This window comes from Drosophila navojoa, chromosome 3, assembly GCF_054131105.1.
Source record: "Drosophila navojoa isolate 15081-1374.11 chromosome 3, UAZ_NAV_1.0, whole genome shotgun sequence".
NCBI lineage: Eukaryota > Metazoa > Arthropoda > Insecta > Diptera > Drosophilidae > Drosophila > Drosophila navojoa.
Genome location: NC_142891.1, coordinates 29,392,616 through 29,405,793, shown reverse-complemented (window position 1 = coordinate 29,405,793; position 13,178 = coordinate 29,392,616). Strand labels below are relative to the sequence as shown.

Sequence of the window (13,178 nt, the reverse complement as noted above, 5' to 3'; positions counted from 1 at the left end):
TTATAAAAGAATAATCGATAGGATAGAGTTTTAATCGAATAGCTGTCAGTTCATTGTGAATATGTGTAACATGTATGTGTATTTTCAATAGACATTTAGTTTTAGGCAATATTAAAGAGAAAATTTAATACTAAAATAGCTTGTGAAAATTTGCAAATGTGTATTTAAAAAAAGCGTAACAAGTTTTGTAGGCTGGAGATATGAAGTGCCAAGCTTTGGAGCTTGAGGTAATTATTAAATTCACGTGTATATAGTATATACATATGTGCATATGTACATACATATGTATGTATATGCTTTGTTTTTTCAATGGGGTAAAAACTAAATGATAATCAAATGTATACGTTTATAATTTTAGCTACAGCGCTTTTTTTTTTATTATATAACTATTTTGTTTATATTTACATATTAAATAAGTTGTAATAACTGCGTAGATTAAATATTTTTATAGCAGAAGAATGTGTACACATGTATGTACATACATATGTACATACATATGTATGTACATGTACATACATACAGTTTGGCAGTATTGTTTTTACATGGGCAAAAAATTATATTTTTCATCTTAACATTAAAAGAAATATACTAAGTCTGAGATTCCAAAAAAATTTTTTTATGTTATGTCTTGCAAGTTGTTGTCTTACAAAAACCATTTTTAAAAATTAAAAAAACTTTTAAACCAAGCTTAAAAACAATAACAACAAAGATATTCAAATTCAAGTAACACGAAAATGTTTGCACACATACTATTCTTTATTTCTTCTTATTGCTAAGTTCGCATTTTGTTAAAACCGATACAATCTTGAACAATTTAAAAATGCCAGGGAAGCGATTGCCGTTTGACATAATTCAACTGGTTTATTATAGCAACTCCATGGGGAAATCGGTGTCGGAGATTGCAAAAATGTTTATAATGTCGAAGGGGACTGTTTACAATATTTTAAGCCGCGCACATAACAATGAATCGAACTGGACGACCCCGAGATCGTTAACAGATAGGGCAGAGCGTATTCTGGCCAGGAAAGTTAATGATAACCCAACAATTTCGACCAGAGCGCTTGCTAGGGAGCTGCGGGAGGAATGTCGTATTGACGTATCCTGCGAAAGTGTGCGCAGAGGCCTAAAAAGGAAAGGGACTGTATCCCGAGTCGAGCAGAAAAAAACATTGTCGTCGGATCATGAAAAAAGACGTCTAGCATTCGCCGGGATGCATGTGGGACATGTGGATTCATATTGCGGTGAAACCATATTTTGCGACGAGACGAAGATGATGTACTACAACGATGGACCCAGCCGTGTTTTGCGAAAGCCGTTGAAAGCCCTTGAGCGGAACAATATAGTTCTCAGAAAACTTAAAGTGATGGTCCAACATTTAGGTTTTACCAAGATAATGACCCCAAACACAAAGCAAACACAGTAAGGTGTGTTGGCTTCTTTACAATTGTGCACGAAGCCCCGACCTTAATCCCATAGAGAATCTGTGGGCCCATCTCAAGAAAAGAACAGCCAAGCGAGGTCCAACAAACAAAAGAGATCTAAGGCTTATATATTAGAGGAATGGGAGAAGACGCCGGTGGAATATGTTAAAAAACTAATAAATTCCCTGAGTAGACGGTTAGTAGCGGTTATTGAAGCCAATGGGGGTCCTTCAAAACTTTAATTTTGATAGTTAGTTAGTTTGATATAGTTAATATTGCCTTATTTTGAAATCTTTAGCCCTGTGCAAAATTATTTGTATTTGAATATCTTTGTTGTTGTTATTGTTTTTATACCCGGAACCCATTGAAAATGGGAAATCAGGGTATAATGGTTTTGTTGAAATGTATGTAACTGGCAGACGGAGGCGTGGCAGACCCCACAAAGTATATATATTCTTGATCAGAGCGACGAGCTGAGTCGATTTGGCCCTGTCCGTTTGTCTGTCTGTCCGCCCGTCCGTCTGTCCGTATGTATAAACGCGTCTATCTCGGAAGATATAAGAGCTAAAGACTTCAACTTTTTTTAAAATGTCCGTATATATCGCGCGCATATCGAGTTTATCACTAAAAAACGATAACTTATTCCGATATTTTTATCGATAAAAAACCTTATCGAAAATCAGTTATAAAATTATATCTCTCACATCTTTAATGTTAGAGTCTCCAAATTTAATATGTATATTAAGATGCATTTTATACACACCTCACCCTCGTATTTGTAAAAGGCGTATTTCAAATACTAGAGACTTGAGCTTCGGAATATACATACACTTAAACAATATGATTATGTTCAGAAAGTTAAATTAAGTTCGTAAGTCTAGAATTTAAATTAATCAACAAATAAATTCTCATAATACTGCCAAGACTGCAGCGCAACCCAAGCGCAATCGCCTGTATATGTGCGTGTGTGTGTGTGCTTGTGTTTGTTTATCGGCGTGTGTGTGTGTGTGTGTGTGTGTGTGAGCGAATTATTATTGAAATATCAGTTGCTTGTAGGGTTCAGGGGATCTCGTAGACGAGCAGTCTCGACTAGAGCTTTCTTACTTGTTTTTTTTTTTTAATGTTGAAGATTAAAACTATCACGCGTTTCTTTCAAAATAAGTATTCCCGATATTTTTATTATCGATTAAGCTAGTTATTCAATTAAATCTTCCACACCTTTAAAGTTAGAGCTTCCAAATTTTAAATGTAGACTAACATGTGTTTAATATAATTTCGATTTTTGTTATGATTCACCCCAACCCTTATATCCACTCCCTTACCCTCACCTTTTTAAAGGCGTATTTCAAATACTTGAGACTTGTGCTTTGGCATATATAAGACCATAGTTCATCAACAAGAAAAATTATTTAACAATTAGGTTTACATAGTAAGCCCACACTGCACCCAATACGTGTTTATGCTTGTATTCCTATGTTTTTTGTGTGAGGAATTATCGTGAATTATCAAATCTTTGAAGGGTTTAGGCTACTTCGTAGTAGTAGTAGAGTAGTCTCGACTAGAGCTTTCTTACTTGTTTTAAAATTTTTTTGTGGAAATAATGATTAGTCAGTCAGTCAGACGATAACAATTATGTGAAAATCTGTGTGTGCCATACACAAACTTAGAAGCAATAAAATCAACCAATATACCTTCATTTCATTTTCAATGACTTCGTAAGAACTTTGCAACTCTAAGCTGAAATATGAGTCTCTGTCTTTTAACCTATAAAAGATACACTTTTTCCGATTTAAGTTTTCGGCTTTCGAGTAGGCGTAGACAGTATATTTTTTGACAATCCTTAGAAGAGTCTGGTGTGACAAATTTGAAATATTATCGTCTTATATAAAATATAGAGTGGATATATTTTCGAACACTTTATGTGAGGCAAATCGACAAAAAGTTTGTATCTTCTGAAGTAGTCCCGATTTTCTGTCATAAAGTCAAATTTTGAAGTTCATAGTATTCCTTTCATTCGGATCTCGGCCCCTAAATAGATCAGTGTTTGTTCATTATAGATGGCGATGGACTAATCCTTACATCAAACAAAAGATATTCGGCTGCAAAACGCACCTTGAAAGTCACTTTAAATCATTGCAAGCAATTCTTGACCTTTGTCAAATACTTTATAATGTGGTTGATAAAATTATATTTTCTTTTAAATGATCAAACTGGTCGACATGATCAGAGTAAATGGCAAACTCATAATTGGCTGCAAACGTATGAGATCCATTTCAGCACACTTTTACACATAAAATACAATTTTTACTTGAGTTCTCTAACGTGCTCACTACAAGTAATACTCCCCGAAATACGAATGTATTTGTTAAACTTTGTCTGTAAAAACAAAATAATGGTTTTGTTAAAAGTATGTAACAGGCAGGAGGCGTGACAGACCCCACAAAGTATATATATTCTTGATCAGAGCGACGAGCTGAGTCCATTTAGCCCTGTCTGTCTGTCCGTCTGTCCGTATGTATGAACGCGTCGATCTCAGAAGATATAAGCGCTAGAGACTTCAACTTTTTTTAAAAAATGTCTGTATATATCGCGCGCATATCGATTTTATCACTAAAAAACGATAACTAATTCCTATATTTTTTTATCGATAAAAAACCTTATCGAAAGTCAGTTAAAAAATGATATCTCCTACATCATTAAAGCTACAGTGCCCGAATTTTAAATATATATTAAGACGCATTTTATACAATTTCGGTTTTTGTTAAAATTTACCCTTCCGCCCCTATATCCTGTAAAAGTCGTATATCAAATACTAGAGACTTGAGTTTTGGTATACACATACATTTATACATCATGATTACATTCTGTTTTCATTACGATCGTACGTCGAGAAATTAAATTATTCAACAAATAAGTTCTCATAATATCACCAACACTGCTGCGCAACCCAAGCGCAATCGCCTGTGTGTGCGTGTGTTTGTTTGTATGCGTGTGTGTGTGTGTGCGTGTGCGTGTTTATGTGCGAATTACTATTGAAATATCAGTTGCTCAAAGGGTTCAGGGGATCTCGTAGTCGAGCAGTCTCGACTAGAGCTTTCTTACTTGTTTTTTTTTTTTTAGTTTTTAAATATTTATATATTTAATTAACTGTGTTTTCAATTTCTTATATATTCTTATATATATTGAAATTTTTACCATACTAAATGTGAGTTTTTACCTGAATCCATTGAAAATGGGAAATCAGGCATATGAGATTCTGGAAAATATGACATCACTGGAAGATGAACCGCGGAGTCGTTCGGATTGAACACAAGCCTCGAGCTAAATTATATATATATATTATATATATATCGACCGTTTTGAGTCATCGGACGAGATCAACATAACTCCACTGTTATATAAAAGTGTAATGTTTTTGTACTGTAGAAAACTGTATATGTATTTGCAAATCGTGCTTCGCTAGTGGTAATTATTTAATTATATATTTTTTTCTATTACTTTCAGATCTAATTGTCCCCTAATTATATAGTGTGTTGGATATTAAGAAAACAATGTAAGAGCAATGCATAATGTAAATAAAACTATAATTAAGCTATAAATTTATCAAAGTAAGCCGATGTGTGTTGACGTAGATGTCATTATAGATAGATCAATTAATTTGTGTACTCATTCAATAAAATTCGTTTATTGTCCGTCCGGTTGTCCGTATGAAGGCAATTTTTTTCGGCGCTATTAGAGCTAGACATTTGAAATTTTAATTTTCCCGATTCGCCGATGTATAAACGCGTCGATCTCAGAAGATATAAGAGATACGGACTTGAAATTTTTATACCCTGATCCCATTGAAAATGGGAAATCAGGGTATAATCGTTTTGTTAAAAGTATGTAACAGGCAGAAGGAGGCGTGGCAGACCCCACAAAGTATATATATTCTTGATCAGGGCGACGAGCTGAGTCAATTTGGCCCTGTCCGTCTGTATGTCTGTCCGTCCGTCCGTATGTATGAACGCGTCGATCTCAAAAGATATAAGAGCTAGAGACTTGAAATTTTTTTTCCTAGGTCCGTGTATATCACGCGCATATCAAGTTTATCACTAAAAATCGATAACTACTCCCGATATTTTATTATCGATTAAAAACCTTATCGAAAGCTAGTTATTTAATTATAGCGCCTACACCTTTAGAGCTAAAGCTTCCAAATTTCATATGTAGATTCATGTGTATTTTATATAAATTCGGGTTTTGTTAAAATTTACCCCACACCCCTAAATTCGACTTCTCACCCTCACCTTTGTACAAGGCGTATAAGTAGTAGAGACTTGTGCTTTGGAATGTACATTCATTTGAACATTATGAGTATGTTCTGAAAGTTTCATTAAGATTGGACGTCTAGAAAATAAATTATTCAATAACTAAATTCGTTTAATATTGAACACACTGCAGCGCAGCCCAAGCGCGGTCGCTGCTTACTGCGCAGTTAGCAGAGCGCGTTTTAATACGTACGTTTAATACGTGTATGTATGTGTGCCTAAAAAAGGTGCAGAGTGATTGGAATATCAGACTGGAGGGTTCAGGGTATCTCCTAGTCGAGCAGTCTCGACTAGAGTCTTCTTACTTGTTTTTTCCTAGGTCCGCGTAAATCACGCGCATAGCGAGTTTTTCTTTAAAAATCGATAACTACTCCCGATGTTTTATTATCAATTAAATATATGTCCTACACCTTAAGAGCTAGAGCTTCCAAATTAAAAATGTAGACTTTTAGTATTAAATATAATTTAGATTTTCATTGTAATTTACCTCCAACCCCTACATTATCGTGCTATTGGAAAAATTATTGTCCGATATGACTATCGTCATAGAGAAAGACATTATCATTTAGGATTCTCAAATATTGGCCATATTCCATTGAGTCAGTGATAGGAATGAAGTTACTTAACTCATTGGTTTTTATACTCAGTATGAGTATGAGTATATTGGTTTTGTGCAATGCCCGTCTTGTCCGTCCGTCTGTCCGTAGGAACCCAATTTTCTCTATATTCAAGCTAGAGTCTTGAAATTTGGAACACATACTCGTATATCTCCGATTTATAAAGTCGTAAAATTTTCCCGATTCGCCCACTAGGGGCATGACAGACCTGAAAATGCATTTTTCGATATGCCAGAAATCATATAACTTGAGGAGCTAGAAAGCTGAAATTTGAATGTAGATCCGTGTCGACCCCAGCCATCGCGAGCTATGGCGGATATATCTATGATCATTGGAGGCGTGGCATGCTAGAGACCTCAAATATGATACTCGGGCTGACTACCCATAAGGCTATGACGGGGCGTGGCAAACCGCCAAATTTTATCTCCTAAAGTATAATAGCTAGAAGCTTCAAAGTTGAATAGTTAATTACTAGTAACTGCATCGATCGATGAGCCAAAAATAATTGTTTCGCTTCTGTAGGAGCGTGACATATCGAAAAACACACTGTAATTTTTATATTTTTAGAGCATGAGCTAAGCAGTTAAGTGACCGTTACCTTTCTTTAAGAACTGGTCAAAAATGAGATGTCTAGGCCCAGGAGAGCCGTGGCAAATGAGAAAAACTGAATTTTTTATAGTATTAGAGTTTAGCTATGCTTTGCTGATGGAATGTAAATGAGGTTTTTGGTTTTGGTATTGTTAAAATGAATGTAATTGGCAGAAGAAGGCGTGGCAGTCCCCACAAAATATACACTCATGATGAAAATAATAGGTACACCAAATTTTTTTTTAGAGATTCTGTCATAACTAATTAATATTTGATATTTTTGAAAAAAATTTGATGGTAACTTTAAGGAAACCATCTGGCAATATGATGCATGCCAAAAAAATTTTTGTATTTTCCCGTAAATTTTTTGTAGTCACAATTCATTGAAAAGAGCTTGCTGAAAATAATAGGTACACTCGATCTCTTCAGTCTGGAAAAAAATTTTAACCAAAGAAAAACGTCTTTTATTGTTATAAAATATTAAGTAGTCTTCACAGAGACGTTATAAGTAAAAAAAAAATAATCAATATCATATGTAGATGGGTCGGAATATTCATTGTTCCAGTGAGGAACGCAGAATTGCTAAAAATCTTATAAGGAGTGGCAAATCTTTGCGGGAAATCGCCAAACTGATGAACAGATCTCTTAATTTTGCTATAAGGGTGCAAAATAAAAAAGAAACACGTGGACGTTCATCAAAAACCACAGCAGAACTGGACAGATGCATTACAAGAATTGCACAATCTGACCCTTTCAAATCTTCAAGGGTTAATGCATCCGAAATAGATAATATTATTGATGCTTTTTCAATTGGGGGATGACTACATATGGCTAAGCTACCAGGTCGCACCAAAAAAATGGTTCTTTAATACGCATTAAAAAATTTGATGATAATGCAAAACTTTTGCTAAAGACCACATCACCTGGGAAGGATCTGAAAGTCAAAAAAAGTGGCGTAATATCCTATTTATCGACGGAACCAAAATTTGCCTATATAGAAATGATTATTCTAGACATGTAAGAATCCCTAAAGGAAAAAAATTGGATCCTCGCTAAACAAAAAAAATAGTGAAGCATGGCGGTGGAAACATTATGGTGTGGAGATGCTTCTTTTGGTATGGAGTATATCCGATTTTTCTAATATCTGGCAATATGAGAACAGCTGACTACAGGGATATTATCGCAAATATAAAAATAACATATGCTGAGAAAAACATGCCCCTGCGGTGGGATTTTCAGCACGATAATGGCCCGAAACACCCGTCTAAAAAGAGTAAAAACTTGGTTTTTTGTTAATAAAGTGGAAACTCTCGCTTGATCCAGTCATTCTCTTGATCTGAATCGAATCGAAAACTCGTGGAGTGAATTGAAAAAGCAAATGGTAAAGAAAAAATGTGATAACAAACGCCAGTTATAGGATTGCATCCAAGAAACTTGAAGAGAGATTCCGATTGGGACCTGCCAAACTTGAATTAGGAGTATGTCCAAGCGGATAGAAATATTTATTAAAAATCAAAAAGGATATATAGGATATTAATCCAACAATATAATAGCAAAAGATTTTTAATGATTTGAAGATCAAAAATTTAAATACAACTTTTCAAAGTAAAGTGTACCTATTATTTCAGTCAAGCACAAAAGCTGCACTTTTGATTTTTTGTTTGTAACTTTTGAAAAAATAAATTTTTTTTTTCCAAATTTACTTATTTTCTTTTATATATACCTAAAACAGAAACGTGCATTAAAATTTTAATGTTTGGGTCAGTAGAAAAAATGTTTTGCTAAACTAAACTCAATTTTAAGAAGTGTACCTATTATTTTCATCATGAGTGTATATATTCTTGTTCAGGGCGACGAGCTCAGTCGGTTTAGCCCTGTCCATCCGTGCGTTCGAACGCGTCGATCTCAGATATAAGAGCTAGAGAGTTGAAATTTTGTTTCGTAAGTCCGTGTCGATAAGTCATCCTGTTATTGTATTATCGATTAAGACCGTTATCGAAAGCTAGTTATTGTGCATAAACATCGAAATATTATAAGTATAGGAACATCTATGCACTCGACAGATAACACATAAAATAGATACCATATGTGAAAGTGTGAACTATCAAACTAGCATAAAATATGACTTTGACTCTTAGCGACAAGATAACGTAAGAGACGAGCGCTGAGCCTTACAAACTCAGCGAAAGGATAAGAATAGCTAATAGACCAATGCTGAGCCTTACACACTCAGCAATAGATACATTAGACTTAAGGGTTGAAATTATACATGAGTCTGGGTATATAAACCCAGGCTCCGAAGAATCAATACAAAAACTAAACACCATCAAAGTCAAGTGTAATCGTTTAGACAGAGTCGCCAAATTTTAAATGTAGATAAATACACGCACTATGAAACCGGGAATTCAGGGTATAATGGTTTTGAGTAAAAGTATGTAACGGGCAGAAGGAATCATCGCAGACCCCATAAAGTATATATATTCTTGATCAGGACGACGAGCTGAGTCTATATAGCCCTGTCCGTCTGTATGAGTGCGTCGATCTCAGAAGATACAAAAACTGAAATTTGGCCTGCATACTCGTGTATACCGTTTTTTCAATAACTCATCCGATAACTTTTTTATCGAGAATAATCGAAAATTTGATTTTGTTTTTTTTTAGCCTCATTTGAACACTATTAGACCTGGAAGCTTCAGATTTACTGTGTATATACATATGGTGATTAGAAACGTTTTGCCCAATTTGCAAAAAAATGCATTTCAAATACTAGAGACTTGTGCTTCGGAATGTACATACATTAGATCAGTATGATTACGTTCAGAAAGTTTCATAAAGATCGTACGTCTAGAAATTAAATTATTCAACAAATAAGTTCTCATAATATTGCCCACTTTGCAGCGAAGCCCAAGCGCAATCGATGCTTACTGCGCAGTTCGCAGAGCGCTTTTCCGTGGGGGTGGATGCATATGTATGTATGTATGCGTGCATACAAGAAGTGAAGAATGATAAGAATATCAGCTTGGAGGGTACAGGGTATCTCCTATTCGAGCAGTCTCGACTAGAGCTTTCTTACTTGATCTGTGTGTGAGTGTGTCTGTTTTTGTGTAAGCATATAGATTCGAAGAACTATTATGAAATATCAATTCTTAGAAGGGTTCAAGGGTTTTTGTAGTCGAGCAGTCTCGACTAGAGCACAACTAAGTACAACTGCACAAAAGTGAATAGACATTCGAATAAAACTTTCGTAAAAATATTTATGCTAAAAAGCATAAAATTTGGCATGCATAGAGCTATTAATACTCGTTGCTTTGCTCACCATTTCTCTCATTTATATAACAGTACTAAACAATGCCAGTTTTAATTGTCACAGCACGTTTTCGTCAAAATACTTATGCCGACTAGTTTACAGTCAGATTAAAATCTTAATTAATAAATTATTTTTCAGATGGGCGATGTTGATCCCGAAACGTTGTTGGAATGGTTATCGATGGGCCAAGGAGATGAAAGGGACATGCAGTTAATCGCATTAGAGCAGCTATGTATGCTACTTTTAATGTCCGATAATGTTGATCGGTGTTTCGAAAGGTACGTTTATTTTCCAGGCGGCAGCGAAGTTACAATTAATTGCATAAGATTATTTTATGTACTCACTTATTTTAAAATACGTAAATTCTTAAATGACTAGCTGCTGTTGTCTTTTATATTATAATGAAAGCAATTATATAAGTGAACGAGACGAGATATTTTGTATTTTAGAACAATCGCGATGTGATTGTAATGAGCATTATTTTTCAACTGAACTTAAAATATTCTTATAGTAGCCACGATACTATAGGGAGCGGCGCTGGAGACAGAATCGCTGATGCAGCGCCTCTGGCGCGGTGGCTTTGAGTTTCATTACAGCTGTGTTGCTCAATGTCCGGCCCTTTGCCTGGATCACCAATTCTTAGCGCGTGCGTGTTGACTCTTCCCTCTCTTAAGGCAAAGCCGTCCCCGGATTTCCCTGTAGAAGCCTCTCGCTCGGATGGGTATTCGCGGTTGCGACGTATCGCCCAAATAGCGCCGTAGTAAGTCAGGACGAGAACGAAGATCACAACGCTGCTAGTCCAAAGTCTTATTATCTGCGCTTATTGCAAGCCGCAAATATGTTGCGGGTTTTTCAGATTTCGGCTGTGGAGGAAGGGAGGACTCAACTGTTGGTGGCTGTCGGTCACAATTAATTGTGTAGTGATGTATACATTAGGCTTCTTTCTTACGATTCCACGGCCGCTCGCGTAAAGTGTACCATTTAAAAGTACACTGTCGTCAGAGACCGCCAAATATGTTCCGTTTATAGTTTGGTCATTACCCTTGTTCTCAACATTCATGGTGACGTCGTTGAAGATTATGACGCCAACCAACCTTATGTCGTTGGTGGCAGATGATCGGGTCGAGTTTGGTTTAATGGGCGACAGATCCAGATATTAGTTGCTGCGCACAGGGCACAGCGTACAGTGTTTAGGGTATTTGATGTGAAAATACATTTCGGAAGTCTGGAAAGCCTTCATATTAAATACTTTAAATATATTTGCTCGACTTATATTTATGGCGTGTTCCTTTGCCAATTCTTTTATATCAATGCTATCTAAAAAGGGGGCTTATTAAATTTTCTGTAGCTAATGTAACTGTAAGAAGTAAATCCTCTAGATGTGTGATAACCATTCTGTTTCTTGACATAATAATTTCGCATAAATAATGTGTTCCCATTCGTCGAAGTCTGGTGTGTTTGCAATTACCTAAGTGCGGACTCCAAGAGGTTTACACTCCGCGCCTGTCTATTATGCACTTTAATGGTGGCTAATAAGTCTTCAATATGTTCAAGGTCTGTCATAAGTAATTTTCGTAAGTTGTCTTATGAAATGTCGTTTGTTTCTCTTCTAGTCTCTTCGTAAGTTGTTATGTTCGTGGTGTGAATTGTCATTCCTAGATCTGCCTCAAGTACCTGTTTAGCATAGTGGGGAGATAGTTTGTTACCTAGCCTTTTGTTTGACTTTATTAGAATTTTTTTCTCTGGTTTGGTACTGTTTGTTGGCTCTACTTTTGTTGGCCTGGTTAAGTGTTTCTTCCTTTCCTGTGCTGATAATGTCCTAGTTTTAATGGATAATGTCTACTGATTTTTCACCCGTAGCTCTATTTATTGACGTGCTATAATTTATGGTGGCCAAAAGCACAGAGCATATTTTGCAGTTTGCGGCTATTTCTGCTGTACCTGCCGATTTTTGAGAAAAAATAGTCCCGCAGTATCTGCCTCGCATTTTATTGCTGCACGATGCGCTCGATTATGTTCGGCAGTAGCAATTTCTCTTTGCTCAGTTTCATTTGTCACATCGGTGACTAATGTCTTGCCATGCCGAAAGGTAGTCGACGAAAAAGCCTCTGCTAACGCATGTTGAATGTAAGCTAAAATAGGTAGCTCGCAGCAAATCGCGTTGACCACATTTGTATTTACGAGATCTTTTACTTTACGTGAAATGGTTTATCTACTGGCACGAAATATGAAAGCCCTGAGAGCGGCTTGATATAGATTATTGCAAGTTTCGGACTGATTGGATACTTCGTCCTCTGATTCAGCTATGTCTTGCTGTGAGGCGTGTTCATAGTTATCCTGGGACTGCTGATGTGATAAGTTATGCAATTCTTGTGTAGTTCGCATAGATTGGTCTCCTGCACCTGAATTTCTCTTTGCATTTGTTGGCTGCCGCCAACGTGAAGATGAATCGACGTCCATCGGTTCAACGCCTTGTTTATTTGGTTTTTGAAAATTAGTACCGTTTTTTAGTACTACCACGTTTCATGAGCATAGCTCTTCAAAGAGAAAAGTTATTGAGCAATTAAGTTTCCATAGTAAGTTAATGTTTGCATCCCTATGTTTTTCTCTGTGTGAGTGTTTCTTATACATTAGTTTCTCGAAAGATTCAGGGGATTTCGTTGTCGAGGGGATCGAACTATTGTTCGATTATTTAATCATATGATTTATTTTAGGTGGTTTATTTAGGTGTTAATTAAATGATTTTTTTAATGCGCTTAATTTTTTTTTCATGAACATTTTTTAAAAGCAACAATAACAACAAGAACAGTAAAATTGAGTTAAGAAATAGTAGTTGGGAAAGGTGGTCTGTCGTTAGCCTGTTCCTTTTTTCGGTTAATGTGGCACCCGCTTTGGAAAAAAGACGCTCCAATGGTACCGAAGTGCCATTGTTGCA

At 35.9% G+C, this 13,178-nt stretch overlaps 1 protein-coding gene and 1 long non-coding RNA gene across 3 annotated transcripts in view; one reads left to right on the top strand and one right to left on the bottom strand.

Moving 5' to 3' along the window:
- The window catches only part of LOC149091975 (uncharacterized), a 33,899-nt gene extending 31,645 nt beyond the window's left edge, over positions 1-2,254 (bottom strand). The window contains exon 1 of the long non-coding RNA XR_016196443.1: positions 2,185-2,254. This is a non-coding gene — a long non-coding RNA (uncharacterized LOC149091975). The remainder of the gene's footprint in view (positions 1-2,184) is intronic.
- The window catches only part of Ufd4 (ubiquitin fusion-degradation 4-like), a 29,203-nt gene continuing 16,039 nt past the window's right edge, over positions 15-13,178 (top strand). Inside the window, exons 1-3 of one of the 2 annotated variants that reach the window (XM_089257585.1) lie at positions 15-227; positions 4,926-4,974; positions 10,382-10,521. In XM_089257585.1, coding sequence (XP_089113711.1) covers positions 10,382-10,521 — 140 coding nt within the window. In that variant the 5' untranslated portion in view covers positions 15-227; positions 4,926-4,974. The remainder of the gene's footprint in view (positions 228-4,925; positions 4,975-10,381; positions 10,522-13,178) is intronic. The other variant, XM_089257584.1, reaches the window with a different exon arrangement.